At 32.8% G+C, this 22,274-nt stretch overlaps 1 protein-coding gene across 2 annotated transcripts in view; it reads left to right on the forward strand.

Annotated features, from left to right (window-relative positions):
• The first annotated feature begins 3,165 nt into the window (after positions 1 to 3,165).
• Positions 3,166 to 22,274, forward strand: part of LOC141449931 (zinc finger protein 131-like) — a 271,798-nt gene continuing 252,689 nt past the window's right edge. The window contains exon 1 of one of the 2 annotated variants that reach the window (XM_074119886.1): positions 3,166 to 4,163. In XM_074119886.1, the coding sequence (XP_073975987.1) occupies positions 3,468 to 4,163 (696 nt within the window). In that variant the 5' untranslated portion in view covers positions 3,166 to 3,467. The remainder of the gene's footprint in view (positions 4,164 to 22,274) is intronic. The other variant, XM_074119885.1, reaches the window with a different exon arrangement.

The raw sequence follows: 22,274 nt of genomic DNA on the forward strand, positions 1-22,274 counted from the left end.
AAAATTACACGTTTTCAAAATGACGGTAAAATGCCAGAAAATAGATATTCCCAAGGTTTGCTTTAATAAACTCATGCCGTTTGGATTCTCAGTAGCCTAATATTGACAAATTTAACTGGATGACACAACTGAAAACCATTTTGCATAATTTAGGTCTCTACTCAACATGGTTAGAACAGAATCCTACTATTTTAAAGAAAAAGAAGAAGTCAAGTATTAGAAAAATATGTATTATCTTTATTTTAGGATGATTATAAAAGGATGCAAAATTCTAGTTAATTGACACTATATAAATAATTTATATTAGCTTTTAGTAAAAACCTCGCCTTTTTTGCCAACGTTTCGACAAATATACTGCCTTCTTCAGGGCATGGCTGTGCGGGGTTGGTTTGCGTTACAGAAAACTGATGTGAAAACTAAAATCTGAAGAAGGTAATATATTTATCGAAACGTTGGCTTTAAAAGACGAGTTGTTGTTTTCTGTTACTGGACCGATTCCTCGCTAATTTGAATCCTCCAATATAATGAATTAATTGGCGACTTCTATATCGTACTTTCTCCGCCCTCATACCTGTCATTAAATGCGCCTTTCAATAACAGTCGATTGATTAGACAGCTGAGAGTTAGTTCCTCATTTTTATTAGCATTCCAAATAAATAAAAATTAACACGTCACAGGAGAGGAAGTAGTGTAGGTCTTGCGTTTTACGGAAAAAGGAACCTTGAATCATATTTTTATAAACTGCCATTTTTTATAAATTCTATAAAGAAATGTATAAAGTCTATATAAAGAAAACCATGTGGCTTCTTTATTCAATATACCATAAATAAAAACGATCACCTAGAACGCATATTTGAGTTTTTAAATAATTCATTAAAATTGAGGAAATTTTTATTAAATTATTCGTTTTGTTTCTATCACAATGTTATTTTTCTTTGGATAGAAGATGTTCGTTTCGTTGGAAAGACTGTGTTCCATTGAACTGTAAATTTATTTCAAATATATTATTTTTGAACTTTAACCTACTTAAATATTAAATCTGTCAAGCTAAACTCAACCGTTTTGAACATGTGTTCAACAGTTTCAATAATATATTATTATATTATTATTATTTATACTTAAAAAACACCTTTCCAGAACAAATCGATCGACAGGATAGATGAAAAACGGTATGGCTCGAGATGAGAAAAATTAACAAACCTGACGTATCAAATGTCACTGTTTCATGAATAACTAGAACATTATTAAACAAAGAAGTTTCATTCTAAATAAGAATACAAAGAAATGAATACAAAATAAAAGTGCAGAACTAACTTTTATTCTTCATACTTCAGTTCATATCCCACGCTACCGAATATTATTTGGAAACTATTCGGCAAATTGGTGAACAAGCTATTAATAATTAACAGTATGAGTAAATTATCCTAATAAAAGTTTGACAAATGTGGCGGGTATTTATTTATTTAATTTTTTAAATAGCTTTAAAAACAAAGTAGAAAACTAAATAAAGTAACAGAGAAATTTGTGATGTAGATGAAGAGCTATAATTTCCCTTTCATCGCCTTTGAGTGGTGTAAAAGATGAATTCCTTTAGATTAGAGCTACATATAATGTGGGCTTTAATTTGAGTAGATAATAACGTTCTAACTCATTGATTACCCAATCAACGCCCAATCAAGTGCAGAACTAACTTTTATTCTTCATACTTCAGTTCATATCCCACGCTACCGAATATTATTTGGAAACTATTCGGCAAATTGGTGAACAAGCTATTAATAATTAACAGTATGAGTAAATTATCCTAATAAAAGTTTGACAAATGTGGCGGGTATTTATTTATTTAATTTTTTAAATAGCTTTAAAAACAAAGTAGAAAACTAAATAAAGTAACAGAGAAATTTGTGATGTAGATGAAGAGCTATAATTTCCCTTTCATCGCCTTTGAGTGGTGTAAAAGATGAATTCCTTTAGATTAGAGCTACATATAATGTGGGCTTTAATTTGAGTAGATAATAACGTTCTAACTCATTGATTACCCAATCAACGCCCAATTCAGATCGTTCTTCTTCAAATTGTTTATTGCGAAGTGAATCTTTGACATTTCGAGTATACAACAATTGAACTGCTACGAAAAGTTTGTGAGTAAAAAAAAAAAATAGATGCAGGTAAACATTACGTAAAAATACGTATTATTTAGACTTTAAATAAATCTAGAACAGTGTAATAAGGAGTAATTTTTAACCAGGTGAGTTACAAATCAATGACATTTTTCCACGACGAAAATTCTATATTTTAATTTCATTTTCTGTGATGAAGTTATGAATATTTCGTAGCGCATCCGGATTCATTGTAGCTAAACTACTTTTAGTAGCTTACTGCGTTTAAACAGCAGAATGTGTGCTGACTTCTCTGTAACCGCTGTTGCAACTAGAACTATCTAGTCACTTTACTTCAAACAGATGCGGAGATTATGAATGAATCTGAGTCACAGTATTATGGCCTCAAAATGCCTATTTCTATCCATTACTGCTAGATACCAAGGTTTGCCGGAGTACTTTAGTCTTTATGTTAGCTTAGTGTTAACACTCTAATTTCTGCCTCTTTTTCTTAAAATCTTAAATAATTAGATAGCGAGTTTGGATTGTGTAGATTATGCCAGCCGTTTTATCTCTAGATATTGCCGTGACTACTATCTATATGATCTTTGCAGCTTTATTCCTTATGTATGCAGTGTTGTATATATGTATGTATGTAAATAGTGGATGTGGATAAATATTAGAGTGGCGCGCACACTGGAGATGGTCTTGCTTTATTTTCTTCCAGCTGCTGAGAGAGCATGAAGAAAGAGAAGAGTAAATAAATTAATTATTTAGAAGGCATTATGTATATATAAATCTTGAGCAGCGCTCGCTCGCTCTCTTTCTAAATAAGTAAATAGTTAAGGGAGTCTAGGCGGAGGTCCTTTCCTTCGATAAATCAATATATATAGAGTGAACAGGCTGGCGTGGCCATGTGCTGTACGCCTTACATTATGCATACTAGAGATAGTCTCATTTCACACCCCAATATTACATATGTACATTTTATATAAATAAATGAGCAGTGAGTAGTATATAGTTGTAATAAGGGAGGCGGAGGGGGCTGTTGGAGGCGGTGAGGAGGTGGGCAGTGTGTGAGTGAAGCAGGAGTGGGGCAGCAGAACGGCCGCCAAGAGGGGGTAAGGGGAGTGTCTATAACAGCCAGTCATTCCAGTACGGGCCTCCGTCGGGTTAGTGTCTCTCAGTACTCTGTCGCCCCGTTTCTTAACTAATATTACGTCTTTCATTAAAATATAAATTGTTTTTCTTTTTTTTTCTCTACCGTCATTTAAAAAAATTAATTAAATATTTGATTTAATTAGTGTTGGTGCTCTTTAACCAAAAAATAATAATTACAAAAAATTTTGTTCAAGTGGATATCCTAGCAGCATGCATCAATCTACTGGGGGGCCGGCTGCCTCCCCGCAACAATTTTGTCTTCGCTGGAACAACTACCAGACCAACCTCACCAACGTGTTCGACCAGTTGTTGCAAAGCGAAAGTTTCGTAGATGTGACGCTAGCCTGTGAAGGACATTCAGTTAAAGCGCATAAAATGGTCTTGTCCGCGTGTAGTCCATATTTTCAAAATATTTTCTTTGAAAATCCATGCCAACATCCGATTGTAATTTTAAAAGATATTAAGTGGCCAGAACTGAAAGCGGTCGTTGAATTTATGTATAAAGGTGAGATAAACGTTTCACAAGAACAAATTGGACCTTTGTTAAAAGTGGCTGAATCGTTGAAGATTAGAGGATTAGCGGATGTGAATGGTGAACATGATTTAGGTAAAGGTTTAGAAGATGTATCATTATCTAGGAAGAAACGTAGACGTACTTCTGTGGACGAAAGCAGTCCAGAAGGTAGTGTTACTGAATCTTTGGAAGGTAGAGCTCTGGAATTGGTGACCACTTCGCCACCTTCAGCGCATACCACACCAGCACCGCCTTCGGTGCCTCCGGGAGCCATGTTACATCTGCCGTTGGGACCTCCGCCGCCTCCACCGCCTGTGCAAACGTCTTCATCGGCCGCCGAGGATATGGAGATCAAGCCTGGTATAGCCGAGATGATCCGCGAGGAAGAAAGGGTGAGTTTCAGCATGCTCCACTGTTCAACTCCCCTTAGCGCCGTGCACATGGCCCGCTCGTGTAGTGTAACCTCCCTAAGTGTTGCCGGCACGCCTCCCGTTCTCTTAAAAACCACTTCCAAATTTCTATACATGGATTTATCCCTTTTTTTTGCCATTGAAATATTATTTTTTTTAAAAACTAGCTAAAACATAAATAAAATATTCTAATAATATTCTTATAAAAATTTCCAAATTTATGTTTACGCATAAAACAAAAGAAGAAATTACTCTTATTTAGGCGAAAATCGTAGGCAAATAAAATTATATGTTTCACCAAAAAAATAAATAAATGAAACGTCTATTTATAAAAACATAATCTCGGAAACATCGTCGATTTTCGTACATGTTCCTATTATCATAAATCTCTAAAACTAATTTACGGTCAAAAAAAAAAAGGGCTCAAATTAAATAAAAAAAACTAATATCACAAAAGAAAATAATTTATAGAAACCTTTTAAAAATGAATTAATCGCAAATTACGGAAAACTCCGGAAACAACAGATTCATTCAAAAGTTTAAACGAAAAAAATAATCTTTTAAAACCATTTTATTATAAATATATATATCCCTCTTTATTTATTATAATAGTATTCTTACGTGTTAGTGGGAGAGCTGACAAAAAAAAAAGTGGGGGGGAAAAATTATGTATTTATACAGCACATGAGCGTAATGCCGACAACAAAGAAATAAAATAAAAATAAAACTGAAATAGAAAAAAAAAATTAATATTTATAACAAAAAAGGTTTCACCCATAAATAATACATTTCTATACAATATGTCACCCACAAGACAAAAAAGTAAAATAATATCGACCTAACAAAAAACAAAAAAAGTCAAAAATAAAGCTTCCTTTAAAATATTCATTGCCATCTAAATATATGATGTTACTTATTATATTTACTTTGAAATCGTAAAACTATTCTTGAAGATCTCGGCTAACTAAACTATTAAAGCTAAATAGGTCGCATGTTAGAAATAATAAAATTAAATAATTATACGTCAATAAAAAATAAAAAACTGTCGGACAATTAATATTTATTAAAAACTAGGTTATATTATAATATAGTAATATAAAAGAATTTTTTTATATGTTTAGTCATGGATTAATTTTTTAAATTATATTTTCTTTTCTTTTTTAATTTAAACTTTTTAGCGTTGCTGTGGCATCAGCAAAATAATTTATAATTATTAGAATTGTGCAATTTTATTTTTTAATGAATTATTTGGTGTTTTGCGGTTGCGTAATTATTGCTTTACTTTTATATTAATATAATAAATAAACACGTGGAGACAGTCTATTTTTATTGTGCATATATATATATTTTTTAATTTGTAATTAAATAAATAAGTTATCTTATTTTTTTGGGGTAAATATTAAATAACATAAATAAACAACTAAATATCTATGTGATGACAAACATGTTTATTTCGCTGATTAAAAACTAAACTGTTTTTTAGGGGAGCATTTAATGAGGCGTTTTATACTAATAACAAAATTGGGAATTGGCTTTAAATATGTATATTAAATTTAGAGCCATTATTTTTAGTTTAAAAAAAGATCTCGATTGTTAAAAAAGGAAGTCGAAATAAAGACCTAAACTTACTGCTTTTTTTTTTTTTTTTTTTTTAACACGCATGAAAAACATTTACCTGAAATTTAAGAAAATAAAATAATACAAAGTGAAATTTGTGACGGGTAACTATAAAACACGATTAAAGACAAAAAATTTACGTAAATGATCTTAAGGATTTAATTTGAACGGTTAAAAAAAAACCCTCTCTGTGGTTCTAAAATACGATATTTATTTATTTTGGCTTGTGCGTTAATACTGACTGCGTAATCCTAACCATTCTCTAACTTACTTTCTGCAATAATTCAGCAATCAGCTGTATTTTTCTGTTATAAAGATAAATTTTTTTTTGAATAGTAATCACAAATCCGGAACAGACAAAACCAAGAGTGTTTTTCTGTTTTAAATATAATATATTTCTTGTTTGAACTCTTTAATCCAGATAAAAAACGCACAAAGAATCATTGATTTCATAAAATTGTTCCGCATTTCTGGTGAAATAGAAAGCAATTTTAGGGAATTAGATTGTTTAATTTTAATTATCATTTCATTGGTTAATTACTTTACACTTCTCTTTAAAAAGATTTTTTTTTGTAAAAAAGAGGGATTTAAAAAATTACAATAAATTATTTTCGTTTTGGATTTTGTCCTCCGCATTTAACAGCGTTCTATCCAATATTTTAGCAATGTTACTAAATTATTACACTTTAAAAGAGTAACCAACTTTTATCGCTTCCTCAGAAAACTGAAAAATGAAAAAAAAAAGATTTATTTTATTAATAGTAAATTAATCAACGGGAAAATAAGGACCCAGGTTGTTCTATGAAAAATCGGGATTGAGTTAAAAAACTAAATAAATCTGGAATCTTCACTTTTTATGTGAGCTTAAAGTCGGAGTTTTAACCATTTAACATTTAACCTAATCGCTAAGAAAACTTAGATTAAAAAAAAAAAAGAGATTATGGTAAATATAATTATAGAAAGATGTGATTCATAAATGGTAACATAAAAACACTATAAAAGAAAAACATTCTCGCTACTAATTTGTATGATAACCGCTCAGATGCTGAGATCATTTAAAATAAAAAAATAAAGAAAACCAAAAATGTAACCATCACCAAATTGCTTAGTAGAATCAGTTTCTTATTATGCGAAGGAGTTCCCTGTATTTTTGTGTGACATCACGTTTGGGGATAGGTTCTTCCCGTACAGCGTCTTACAATTCCCTAATTGACTAGATCATGATGCCGTGGTTTAAATAAATAATGGAAATGAAGTTGAACACTTTAAAAAACTTCTTTTTTTTTAAAAAAAAACAAAACACTGCCCTGTTTATCCTGCTGATATTGGACAGAAATTCAATTTTAGCGCGCAAAGTAACGCTAACTACTAGGTACTTTTCGCCAATGAATTAGCTTCTAAAATAAAGTAATTTTAGATTGGCACCTCTGTGCGAATCTAAATTTTCTAACATTATTAATCATAAATCATTAAAATAAAATTAGATTTATTGAATAATGTTACAGCGGTTCTTTGAAACTATCAGAAATAGGTATTTTTTTATTTTCGTTAAAGTATTGACGATAGTTATTATTATTTTTTAATAGCTAAATCGTAGCTACATCTAACAGCTAAATTAACTATTCAGTTCCTCTGCAGTTAGCTGCCGTTTATGCTATTTAGAAAACTTCCGTGCCATTCAGCTTTATTTATAAAAATGACCAGCTATGATTTAAGAAGTAGGCACGGTCAGCCTGGAGCTACTAGAATCTATTAACTTCAAATAATTTTCCCTCTTATTCGACTGTATTTACATTTAATGTAAATAAAGGATATTTTAATATTATTGTTTATTAATTATTGAAGAATGTATTAAGTAAATAAATAACAGAAGAAAATTTATTTGTACGATGATTTCCGGTAGAAATGATAACCATATTGGTAAATTGTAACGCCCAACTGAATGATATAACTCAAAACTATTCCACGATTTAGTTTGATGTACAGTAAAAGCTCCTTATTCGCGCTTCCTTCATTCGCGTTTTCACTATTCGCGGATTAAAAAAATGCGACCCAATTCCTATATTCGCGGAAGTACACAATGATAATAAAAGGATTCCAATAGGTATCCAACCCAATATCCTTTGTAAATGCCATCAAATGGACTAATAAAAAAAGTAAAATAGATCTTAGTATTACAACTTTGCCTAAAGTATGTTGTTAAATGATATCGCCGAGGACTTTGACATAAGCCGTCCTTCGCCGCGATCGGTGTTTTTGAGAATGTAAACGCACAGAATGAAAGCAATTGTTCATGATCCAGCAATAGAAAAAATGGAAGTGGCATTGTCATTATGGATCGAAGACCGCATCCAAAAAAAGGGTGCCCCTGAGTGGTCCAATGGTCCGGGAGAAGGCAAAGTATCTTTACGCTCATTTTAAAGAACCTGATGGTAGTTGTAGTGGCAAGTTTAAACTTTGACTGCAAACAAAAGCTTTTAAAAACTGCCAAGCAAGAGAAAAATTACAAAATTCTTCAAACCATTGCCTAAGCCTTAAGATAATTAATCAAAATGTTCAAAAACTTCAATTAAATTGATTTTTTTATATATTAGTTTTTTTTTTTATTTTGACACCTAGGAACGTATCCCCTATAATCCCATATAAATTACCATTCCGTATTCACGGTTTCTGTATTCGCGGCATATTTATGGAACGTATACCCCGCGAATAAAGAGCATTTACTGTATTCGTAGTTTCAAATTTACTTTACAAGAAAATTGTAAATAGATAAAAAGCAAAAAATTTCGCATATTTTTTTGTTAAACATACACTTTTCCAATGACCCAATTTTATTAAGGAAATAGCACATTTTTTCCCTATTAAATGTATTTTGAAAATTCAGCATCATCCTTGTAATATTTTTTTTTAGTTTAGGTCTTTTTATTGTGAACATTGTTTATTATTAATAAATAATATTGGCATTAGTTACGATTTTATAAAATTATTCTTTTTTTGAATTTACTCTCAAACTAGTAAAAAGTAAAGTAATTTCCTATTTTTTCAGGCAGGCTTTACGTCCAATGACCAAATTAGGTGTCGTGGACGGAGGCGACTAGCAAACATACTTTACTGTAAATTTCTTTTATTAACCATTAAATAAAATCCAAAGCGTTATACCGAGGAACGAACCCAGTACCACAATACATATTAGCTTTACAGGTCTCGCCTCTAACCGCTCAGCTACCGGGACGCCTTACTCTTAAACTATAAGAATCATTAAATCTAAAATAGAAAAAAATGAGTGGTTACCAGACTGTAATCTAACAGAATCAAAATTTTTCCCAATCTCTTTTTGTAGATGAAATAGTTAATATTATGTGCAATAATTCTAGCAAAATATGTGCATTTTATAAACAAAAATTGGAGCCCTTAAGATGGACTCAATTCAATTCGAATCTTTGGCGTAAAGATTTTTTTTTTTTTTAATTTATAAACTGACCAAAACTCATGATTACTCCAAAATAATATCAACGAGTGGTTAAGAATTGCTGCTATTTTAAATATTTTATATTTATATTGGGGGAATAAATAATAATCTGTTTTGAAAGGGATCTCTCGATTTAATCAAACTTGAAATCCAATTTCATCGGATCTCGGTATTTCCCATTTTCTTTTTTGACCGTTTTATAGGAAAAAAAAATTACTGAAGTCGACATAACATTATTAATAAATGAATAATTATTGCTTAATACTCTGTTTTGTTTTTTAAGAAACAATTTTAAAACTATAAAGTATTTTAAGAGTCCTCTTAAAGCATGAACTTTAATTTTCATTGACTTCGAGCTTTATTAGTTTTAACGCAACTATCTTATTTGCTTAATACGTTTCGAAAATCTAGCCGTGCTTTCAAATTAAAGGGAAAAAGAATGTTATCAATTAAACTTACCATTTATGAAGTCCGATCTGTTCAAGTAAAAGGGGTTATTTAGATTAGAAAGAAAAAGTGCGATTAAAAAAAAATAATAATCCGAGAATGAGTCCTTGATAAGAGTCCTTGACTCCTTAAGAATGGTCTCCTCAATACTTCATCCTTTTAGTAATATAAAAATGGATCTATTTCGAAAAAGAATGAATTACTTTTTTAACCGATCTATCTAAGAACGAATTTGTATACTTATTTAATATTTCCTACAAAATTAGATGTTTTAAAAGAAAGTAAATTTTGCAATTTTAAGAATAAATTAGTTTGCCTGAAAAGAGACTCGGACCTCTGGAGTAGAAGTCTTTTATGAAGGAAAAGAAAAAACAGTCTTTATTTTAAGAACAAAGCCTTATTTTTTTATCCTCCTCAATTTCAACAAAATAATGATCTTTGATCTCAGTCAAATGTTTTTTCTTTCTTTAAAGTGCTTTCAATTGAAATTCTTAGTCAATAAATCAATTGTTAAAATATATCGTACATTTTTTATACAAATAATCTTCATACAAGAAAAAATTCGGAGAAAAAGAGCAAGTAGTTGCTACTCTTTTAGTATTTTGAAATTTCAAAAGTTGCTTTTAACTTCTTTTTTTTGATAATTTTTATTTTTAAATTTACTTTATGCTGATAGTACCAAATTTACGCCCAACTACCAAATTAGGTGTCGCGGAGGGAGGCGACTAGCAAACATACTTTACTACAGAGTTCTCATATTAACCATCCAAGACCTAGATACCGTGGGAATCGAACCCACTAAACCAACAATACATCTTAGTATTGCGGGTCTAGTCTCTAACCGCCAAACATTCTTTACTATTTTCTCACATTAACCATTAAATAAAATCCAAGGCCTAAGACCGGGAATCGAACCCACTAAACCAACAATACATCTTAGCATTGCGGGTCCAGTCTCTAACCGCCTAACATTCTTTACTATTTTCTCACATTAACCATTAAATAAAATCCAAGGCCTAAGACCGGGAATCGAACCCACTAAACCAACAATACATCTTAGCATTGCGGGTCTAGTCTCTAACCGCCTAACATACTTTACTATAAATTTCTCATATTAACCATTAAATAAAATCCAAGGCCTAAGACCGGGAATCGAACCCACTAAACCAACAATACATCTTAGCATTGCGGGTCTAGTCTCTAACCGCCTAACATACTTTACTATAAATTTCTCATATTAACCATTAAATAAAATCCAAGGCCTAAGACCGGGAATCGAACCCACTAAACTAACAATACATCTTAGCATTGCGGGTCTAGTCTCTAACCGCCTAACATTCTTTACTATTTTCTCACATTAACCATTAAATAAAATCCAAGGCCTAAGACCGGGAATCGAACCCACTAAACCAACAATACATCTTAGCATTGCGGGTCTAGTCTCTAACCGCCTAACATTCTTTACTATTTTCTCACATTAACCATTAAATAAAATCCAAGGCCTAAGACCGGGAATCGAACCCACTAAACCAACAATACATCTTAGCATTGCGGGTCTAGTCTCTAACCGCCTAACATTCTTTACTATAAATTTCTCACATTAACCATTAAATAAAATCCAAGGCCTTGTCCAGGAGAATCGAACCCACTAAACCAACAATACATCTTAGCATTGCGGGTCTAGTCTTAAACCGCCTAACATTCTTTACTATAAATTTCTCACATTAACCATTAAATAAAATCCAAGGCCTAAGACCGGTAATCGAACCCACTAAACCAACAATATATCTTAGCATTGCGGGTCTAGTCTTAAACCGCCTAACATTCTTTACTATAAATTTCTCACATTAACCATTAAATAAAATCCAAGGCCTAAGACCGGTAATCGAACCCACTAAACCAACAATACATCTTAGCATTGCGGGTCTAGTCTTAAACCGCCTAACATTCTTTACTATAAATTTCTCACATTAACCATTAAATAAAATCCAAGACAAACATACGAGGTGTGTTCAAAAAGTAACGGGAATTTTCGTTTTTTGAAAAAAATATTTATTTATTCATCTACATTAATATTGTCGCCTTCAAAGTAGTCCCCATCGCATACAATACACTTGTGCCAGCGCTTTTTCCAATCTTCGAAACACTTCTGAAACTCGATCTTTGTGATAGCTTTCAGCTCTTTCAGCGATTCGCTTTTAATGTCATCTATGCTTGTAAAACGACGGCCTTTTAATGTTCTCTTTATGTTTGGAAATAGAAAAAAGTCACATGGAGCCATGTCTGGCGAATATGGAGGCTGGGGCATCGTTAAAGTTTTGTTTTTGGCCAAAAATTCACGAACAAGCAATGAAGTGTGAGCAGGTGCATTATCGTGGTGCAAAATCCATGAATTGTTTTGCCACAAATCCGGGCGTTTTTTTCGGATTGCTTCACGCAAACGGCGTTGAACTTGTAGGTAGTACTCCTTATTGATTGTTTGACCTTGTGGCAAGAATTCATGATGCACTATGCCATTAAAATCGAAGAACACAGTGAGCATAACCTTCACATTCGACCGCACTTGTCGAGCCTTTTTCGGTCTTGGCGATCCAGAATGCCTCCACTGGGACGATTGAGCCTTAGTTTCGACATCATATCCGTAAACCCATGTTTCGTCACCTGTTATAACACGTTTCAGTAGATCCGCATCGTTGTCGACTTCATTGAGTGACTCTTGAGCAACTTCCATTCTCCGCTGTTTTTGTTCGAAATTCAACAATTTTGGAACAAATTTTGCTGCCACACGTTTCATATCCAAAACATCAGAAAAAATTTCATGGCATGAGCCAATTGATATGGCAACATCATCAGCGACTTCTCTGATTGTGATTCGGCGATCGTTCATAACCATTTCTTTCACTTTTTTCACGTTTTCATCGGTTGTTGATGTGCTTGGACGTCCAGGTCGTTCGTCATCTTCAACGTTTTCGCGGCCATCTTGGAAACGCTTATACCACTCGTAAATCCTTGTTTTACTCATAGCAGACTCACCATATGCCTTTATTAACATTTCACACACTTTATTTCATTTTTTACGCAAAATTTAATACAAATTCTTTGATCCATTTTTTTTAACAAACAAAAATCGCCAAGCTCGAAAAACTAAATTTCGTCGCTATATTTTCTCAAATAAAATAAATACCTAAAATATGAAAACAATCGCTAAATGATCAAAATTTAAATTCCTCAGGGCAGCGCGATTACATTAATCACTATGATTTCGACAAAAATTCATCAAGAAACGCTGGGTGACTTCTTTGTCACTTTTTACGGATTTTCTTTCCCGCCGCGAAAACAATTTCGATAATTTTTCCTTTAAACTTTTTAGCAAACTAACGCGCTTTTCAAGGAAGTGCCGATATTGTCTAGAATTCACTAGGGAATGTAGAAACCATTCATCTTGCAAAATCCTTTATTGATGTTAAGATTTTTTCACGTATTTGCTGTGCTTTGATGATGATTTGCGAGATCATAAAATGATTCCCAGATATGAAGCAGGTTGAAAAGCGGAACTTTATGTGAATACCTTTCCGGACGTTCTTCGCTAACTATTTTTAATCTTTTTCTTTAAACGACTTACTTCAATAATATTCAGTACCTAACATGGCCGCAGTTTTTCCCTAGTTTGGGTAATGAATATTAAAAAAAAAAACTCAAGCGAGTCTCTCCAATGATCGCTTTTTGATTCATTTATCGTTGAAAGTAAAGATAGAGAAAGAGAACTTGACCAAAGTAACATAAGTTAAGAGCGCAAGTTTAGCAGATAATATATGCTCGGGAGTAACGGCCACACTACTTAACACGCGTGCGCAAATGCTTCAAGCGGTTTTCTGTTTATTTTATACTTTGTACACAAATGTTGTAATAATTTTATTTATTTATTTTCTGTTGACTGAGTTGATTTTAGAAATTAAAATTTATTTTTAAATGCAATCATGATGACTTATTTAATTCCAGATTTTTGAAACTTAGTGCTGCACGAGACCGAGACGAGGCGAGACTTTATGCAGTCTCGATCTCGGTCTCGGTCTCGGTCGCTCAAATCTCGGTCTCAGTCTTGGTCTCGTCGAGATATCTCGGTCTCGGTCTCAGTTTTTTTGAATTTTTGTTTAAGTATTAAAAGTGGTTTGCTATTAATAATCTTTTCAAAAAATGTTATTATTTTCTAATAATTATTTTAATTTATATATTGGTAATGAAAATGTGTGTAAAAGAAGACAACTACTTACACTTCAATGCATCATATGTTACTATTACTGTTATATATCTTTATATAATTTCAAAAAGATGTTAAAAACGCGCCAAATGAAAGACCCAAATAACATATCTGCCTCCTATAACAAGTTGATTCGTGAAATAAAAAATACACCTCCCAACAAACTTCCCGCTCCATTAGTTATGGCTGTTGGTGAAGATAAAGAATCTGATGATTCACCTTTTGACGACGACGACGACTGCATCAATATTTTTGCACCATTTTCTCAAAAATCAGCAACTATCACCGATGCATGGAAGACAGAAATAATTAATTATACCAAATTAGACCAAGCACCAGTAGACGTTGAGATTTTAGAATGGTGGAAAACACTCGAGAATTCCTTCAAAAATTTGTCTACAATGGCGAAAGATATTTTTAGTATCTGTGCAACTTCAGTGCCATCGGAAAGATTATTTTCGCAAGCTGCGATGATAATGACCAATAGAAGATCTTCTCTAACTTCTGACTCAGTAAAAGCTCTTTTATGTATCAATGATTGGGCAAAGAGTATCTTAAAAACGAAAATAGTGCGAGACCTGCGAAGCTAATGAGTATTGTGGAACTGGGTTCGATTCTCGGTCTTAGGCCTTGGGTTTTATTTAAGTAGAAGAAATTTACAGTCAAGTATGTTTGCTAGTCGCCTCCGTCCGCGACACCTAATTGGTAGTTGGACGTAAAGCCCCGCCTGAAAAAATAGGCGATTACTTTACTTTGCTTACTTTACTTATGTAATTCGAAGTCAAATAGATGTAGTAATGTTGAACATATATAATAAAATCGTAACTTTTAATAATTAATTCAATACCCGTAATGATTATTTATTAATAAAGAACACAATTTTATAATTTTGTAGCTAAAAATTAATATTTGAAAAACCGAGACGAGACCGAGATTTCTCGACGAGATATATATCATGTCTCGATCTCGGTCTCGGTTGCTCAAGTCTCGTCTCGGTCTCGTTTCTCGCGCAGCACTATTGAAACTTGAAATGCGGCTGCCTGAAATGGTAATTCTAGTTATTTGGAACTGTTTTTAATTAATTATTTATTAATACAAATAAAACTTATTGCGGACAAACGAAAAAAGGAATCGTTATATATTTTTTTAATTTTTTTGGTTCCGTTTGATTCCGTTCAGAATTCATGAAAAGAATGGAAATAAGACTTTTATATTCAATTTTTACAATAGTTGGAATTACAGAAATAGTGTTATAATAGTAGTAAACGCCATACGTTAATTGACATCTGAAGCGATATCGATTTCTCCTATAAATGTGTTTATTTTTAGTAATTCTCCACACTAATTGTAGAATACACTCTATCATATCCGGTTATTCCTTCACTTTTCTTTTTGAGTTTGACTCTGATTGAATATTAACTGGGACAGTTACAAGTGATGCTTTGAATGTACCATCTTAAAATGTTTCAAAAGTTTTTTTACTTACGCCTATATTTGCTAGGCAAAACAAACAGAGCGAAATGTATTAACACACCACTCGGGGAAATCTCTCCGTTTTGTGAAAATGTCAGTGCACAACCGATCGGGGAAATCTCCCCGTTTGACAATGCAATGCAATGGAGTACTGAATACATGGTTTTAACTATATTAAGGTACTTATATATTTTGATGCCCGCTTCTCTTCGTTGATCGCTATATATTATCACTATATTTTTTTAAATAATAGAGAGTAAAAGAATTAGGAGATGAGAAAGAAAGAGATATTGCTGAAATTAATGCTGATAAACGGTCCATGAAATTTTCCAAAACAATACACGCCATATTGGATTACAGTTGATAGCATAGTCATCTACAATTTCAGTCTTAAAATTTTTGTATTCAGCTTAACAACTCCATATCTATTTTGTAATTTATCTTTTGTAATATAAAAAAAAGACCTTAATAAAATGTCCCTAGAAAATTGAAGATACTTTTAATGAATTTCATCATGATACTGGCATCAGAATGTTCAGAAGACAATTTTTGATATCCATGATGGGGACAATTATCAAACCAGGAAATATAGATCTACTCGTAGAATAATTTCAAGCGATTCAGAGAGTAATTTGAAAGATTCAGACAGTGATTCAACTATACCGTTATTCAGTTGCAACTCGTGCGTTCGGCAATGTGTTAAGATTCTCCCTTTATTGGGTAACTTGATCTACAAAAACGGAGAAAAGGATATTTTGGGAAGTAAGAGCTGGTAAATTTACACCATAAAAGCCTGGTTTGGTGGTAAGAGCGGAAACTTTAAATTCTAAATTTAAAAAATACTTCCTTTCAACGATTCGCTCAGTACTAGATTTTCGCGCAATTTAATTGAAGATTGCACTTCCTTTCAGAGCCGGGATCCTTTGCATCATTCCTTTTCCCAATTGGATTGGTGGTGATTGATCTGATTATAGAACTAGTGTTATGCCAAATCCATTAAGACTCTATAGTTCTCTTAAGGTACCCTCTAAAGGCGGTGTTTTGTGCATAGAAATATTTATCAGCAAAAGTATGATGGCGAGATAACTTTGAGAAAGTTAAATCATGTTCAGAAAATGAGAAAACGATCCAATTTTGTGTAATAATTAAAATAACAAAAAGAGAAATAAGAAATCTCGAATATAGAATTTTCTGCACGATTATTTGGATATTTGCCTCTTTGAAATCAACTACCGGGTTTCTACAAGACAGCTTGTTTGGCCTAATCATCAATATCATGTTTACTTGCCTTCTTTCTTCCGTTCTCCAATTTTAAACACAAACAATGCTGATTGTATCGCTTAATTATCTTATCTCTTCTTACCAATGTAATTCTAAAGCAGTCATAAAGATAATTCTTTAAAAAAAGCATACTACAGGTTTTTTTAAACATTATTAATACTTACTGTAGTAAATATTTATTTCAATATAATAATAATAATAGTAAAAAGAAATGGGTTTATAGTGAATCATATTTATGTGTGAAGTAAGAGGGTGCAAGAGAGGGGGTAAAAAAAATGTAAGTGCAAGCGGAGGAGGAACGTCTATAAAATAATGATGTGCCCATTGTCGGGAGATCGTCTCCAATAATATGTGGCCCTCGTCCCGGCAGGGTGGCCAGGACCGGCGTGTCCCCAGCCTGCCATAGCAATTGGTGTCCGTCTCGCAGACTCTCTTCGGCTAATATAACATTTTTACGATGCTCTCTCGCTCCCCCTCTTGTTATAAAAAGGAATGATAAGCAAGTAAGTTCTCTTGTACAATGTTGCTGCGGCTGCCAACCAGCCGATCGCTTCTCCATGGCCATCATATACATTCTCGTATGTGGCGTCCGTCCCCTTTGCCGCTGGCTATGGACCCTGTGCAACCTTATACTACAAAACTGTCAGATAAATTATTGTTTGAAAACTAAATGCTAATGGTAAGTTCGCCGCTCTAACTCACTTCAATGCAATTCGCCTCCTGGCCGTCTCAATAATAAAAACATATTGCCAATGTTCCACATCTCTCATACTGCGCTATCCAGCCATATTACTTATTTCTGTCTCTCACAGTCTTAACTCTTTAATAATATTGCTCATTGCTCTAAAGAACCAAAATCACCTTGAACCAAAAGCGACTTTTGTTTTGGGGATAGCGTAGTTCCTTACATTTTTCTTAAAAAAAAAATAATGATCAATTAATGATACCCAAGACCGTAGATCATTCTTTATTAAACGTTTCGTAAAGACCTGAGTTTTCAGGGAAGCCCTGAGCTGTTTTGCGTGAAGAGTCTTTTTACATTGTAGCGCATTGTGCGGAATTGAGCAATATTGTAAAATATATATATATATATATATATATATATATATATATTTAATCATTTATTTAGTTACAATCAACGCATTTTGCGTTATAAGCAACAAAGGTAACAATAAATAACGTTCACACATATCAGAGTGGAGAAGTTACCCAGCGGTAACACTCCAATTACATTCTAAATTCTACTGACTCTCTTCATCAGAGAGGAGATCACCAGGCCACTGTCTTTTAAAACGTCTGGAAGTGTTCTTGAAGATAGATGTTGTACCTGTGGGTTGTGTTGTGATTGAATGTTAAGATGGAATTTTCTGTAACGTGATTTTGCAACTTGTGTGACGAAAGGAATGTTCAAGTCTGTGCGAATGGTTTGATTCGTGACGTAGAAAGGAGCGTTTACTATAGAGCGAAGAATTTTAGACAGCAAGGACTGGATCCTTTGAGCGTTTGGTTGAACCTCCACAATTCGATGCCATAAGCCCAGACTGGCTTGAACTGATATTTTAACTGATATTCTACAGTGAATTTAATCGATAGTGCAAGAATATTTACTTTTTTCATTTAGGGCGCCGATCTCCCATATATAAATCTTTTGTTGTCCAGAGTGAGTTTTGATCTGTTGTCGAGTAGTCTTTTCAGTTGTCGGAAACGTCTGTTGAGTTCTGTTCTCTTAAGTCGAGTATGAGGGTTCCATGTAAGTCTTCTATCAAGGTAAAGCCCAAGGTAGCGGACTACGTTGACTACTGGTAAAGGAATTAAATTGTAAAAGATAGGAGGAAGAGTGATGCGTCGAAGAGTGAAGGTAATGTTTTGAGATTTTGTTTCGTTCAGTTTGATAGCCTAATTTTTTTGAACCATTTTTCTAAGGAGGTGAGGTGAGATTGAAGGTTTCTGTGAGCTATTAATGGATCCTTGTTAGTAGATAAGATGGCAGTATCGTCAGCATAGGTGAGAAGAGTATTTTGAGGATGAGTAGGTCTGTCTGAGGAGTAGATTGTGTACAGAATAATAAAATGTTAACTTTAAATTTCTCAACGCTGTACTGTAGTTTGGAATTGTAGTAACTTATGGTTTTAAACTACCTGCGATTGATTTCAGAGATAAGAGAATTAGTGTTATTCACTGAACTCAATGCAATGTTAGATTAGATTAAATTAGGGTGGCCTCAAGGCCTGCGCCACCGCGATCCCTATGGATCTATTGTGGCTCCCCGGCTTTAGAGCTCACCCTCCAGACCCGTCCGTTTAATCAGACTCTTAATTCTGGAGAGTGGCTCCTGGGTAAAGCTCTCGGGCCTTGGTTTTTCCTCCCCGAGAAGTAACATCCTTAGCCATACGAGCCCCTCACACTGACACAACACGTGCAGTGCCGTTTCCTCCTCTTCCTGACAGAACCTACAAAGGCTATCTTCTGCCAGGCAATGCAATGTTAATGTAAAGTAATTTTGTAATTTAAAATTTACACGACTATAAAAAGAATCCTTTATTGTTTTCTTCTCGTTCGTTTACAGTTATTGAATAATTGAATTGTTCATGATTGTACATGATTCTTCTACAGTTTTTAATCTCCAATAATTTTGTACTGATTATTATACGCGGAAAATTTGTTACAATCTCTTAAAAGATAACCATGAGAGTAATTTTAGTACGTGATAATCTCCGAGGACATTGTTAGCACTAAATGTTATCCGTGAATTGTTAACATTCTAAATATATTGTGTATTCAATGTACTAAAAATCGCAGCCAGCTGAAAATTCAGGTCTAAATTTGTTTAGTTAATTAAAGCTTCACAGAAACTCAAAATGCATTACAAATAAATACTCTTAGTAGTACAATAAAATATAACAATATTTCATTGAATTATTTATTGTTATTTCAGTTGAAATTCCAATATTTTGATTTTTTCTTTTCTAGTCAATAAAAATTTAACCTTGCTTATTGAGACAGTTTTGCTAATAGTAATTAGTTTGAATGTAGGTTAAATAGATGCGGTCCTAAATATAAATTATTTATCAATTTAAAATAATGCAGAATTTGTTACAGCGAACAAATATATTTTTGCGACTACTCTCAACTTACATGCGACTTAAAATAAGAATTGGTTGCTTTATTGCACACATTTTGGCATTAATGGGACATTATTCACATTTATATTATTTTATTGTTGTAATGTCCGAATATTAACTTGTTCTTAAGCTAGCACATTTAGGAGAATCTAATAGTGAATTTAATCGATAGTGCAAGAATATTTACTTTTTTCAATTAGGGCGCCGATCTCCCAATAATGTTCTATCGTAATACATACTTTATTTCACCGAACGGTAAGCTATAAGATGAGAAAATCTAAGTGCATTGGAATCGAATCACGAGTCCACTGTGCAAATCCAAGCTAATCCATTTCCTTAAAAGTATTAAACTATGAAACTCTGTACATTCTAAAGATGTGCACTTCTTTGAACAATCTGGTTGATTAATATCTATTTTTTTCAGATGGGCTTAACTATTAAATTCTCGTATAGCCATTTAATAAAATCCCAAGATCTAGATCAGAAACTGAACTCAGTACCAAAAATACTTCTTACCTCTCACCGCTCGGCTACTTATGGCGCCTTCCGATATGTTAGATAAATATGCCCTAAATGGACGGAATTTCAGATTTCTGTTGATTTTTGAGCAAAGGATTCACCTGAAAGGATTTCCTTTCAATCGTCTATTGTTTGGCCACGCATTGCGCTTACAAAAAACTTTCTCACGGAGTTAACAACGGATTAAAAGCTGTATTTTATTTTAAATCTTCTTTAATATTTAATGTAATTTCTAATTTGTCCCGATACTTCAGCAATTTGGATGCTTTCTTTCAAAGGTTAATTCAAAAAGTAGCTTCTTTCTTTTTTTTTTTGTTTCTTAACTAATTACTTCCGTTTCACTTATTTTACTTAGACGTTTCCACTTTTAACAGTCTGTTAGTGTTTTATTACCGGCTAGTGGTTCAAGTGTTGAGAATTTACTAACTTTTAATCACTGGATAACATTCAGTCTCAGATACCCATCGGCAAACGATAGGTAACAAAGTGATTTTTTTAAATATAAATTTATAATAATCTGAAACGTTATTTCAGATCCTAATTCTTAGCTAGATCTCTGAATATATATTTCATTTGGAAATCGCCTGTTTGAGTAGTATATATTTTTGCAAATCTATATAAGGTCAAATGATATATTAATTATTGTTATCGAAATAGTAGTTAATACGTATATTTACCATACATATAATTAGGTATTACATAACTTTTGATATAACATAAAGCAGTCATTATTGTTATTGTTTTGTTCTTTGCGCACAGGAAAACACCTGTTTGTGAATAGTTTGTTAAAATTATTGTGTGAAAGAAGATTTTTATTGTGATTATATTTAGTGTGAGCGAAAATTGTAAAGTGCAATTCCAAGGTGAAGCGTCTTTAGCATAATTATTTCCTGTTTTGGACTCGGTCAGTGACTATATGCTGTCTGTGGTGTTGAAAAAGAATTTTTCACTTTTAGGAAACAGAAGTTCCGCAAAATATAAAGTGAGTTTTTAGAGGGTAAAGCGATCCAAATTTGAAAAGATTCAAATTTCCTTTGATTTAAAATCAAAATCGTAATCCGTGCTTTGCCAAAAGTTTCTTTTAATTGCTTGCTAAGTTTCCTGAGGGAATTGATAGACCAATGCATTCTGAAAAACTTAACATTTATACAAATCTTCTATATTGATTTTTCACAATTTTTTAACGTTTTTGGTGTTAAAAGTCACCTATTGATTCCACTAAGAATGTTATTTATAATGAAAATGCACTAAATACCCTGAAAAATATAACTTCACTAATCTATACAGGGTGTATACGGAGGAGTGGTCGAAACTTGGGGAGGTGATTCTACAGCTCAAATGCAACAAAAAATATTCTCTTCACTTTGGCCCGATTCTCAATAGTGTCCAAGATATTTTTCATTTTTAACTTTTGAGTAAATTAGTAATGAAAAGTCGGTTACGCAAAATCCCAGTTTTCTGCATTTACACCCCTCAGTTCGGGGTAGGGTTTTATTAAAAACAAAAAAAAATCCATACGGTCTTGAAGCTCAATAAATGCGCAACTTTTTCTGAAATTATGTGATTCCTTGATTCATTAACCATTGAGAAAATGCAGTTGAAAATTTTAACAAAAATCATCGAGAACGAAATTTTTAGACTTTCAAGTAAAAGTTTCATTGTTATAAGAATCGTTTTGAGGCTCTTTACCAAGCAAATTTATAGGAAATTTAATGCTTTTTCGTTTGGAATGAGCAGATTTGTTGTAGAGTAAAAGACAAAAAAGTTACGGCCGTTTTTATGGTTAAAAACGCGAGTATGGTCGGAAAAGTAAAAAATGCAAATATCTTGGACACTATTGAGAATCGGGCCAAAGTGCAGAGAATATTTTTTGTGGCATTTGAGCTGTTGAATCACCTCCCGAAGTT

The sequence above is a fragment of the Rhodnius prolixus genome, unplaced genomic scaffold (assembly GCF_049639745.1).
Source record: "Rhodnius prolixus isolate KJV_2025 unplaced genomic scaffold, Rpr scaffold_2, whole genome shotgun sequence".
Lineage (NCBI taxonomy): Eukaryota > Metazoa > Arthropoda > Insecta > Hemiptera > Reduviidae > Rhodnius > Rhodnius prolixus.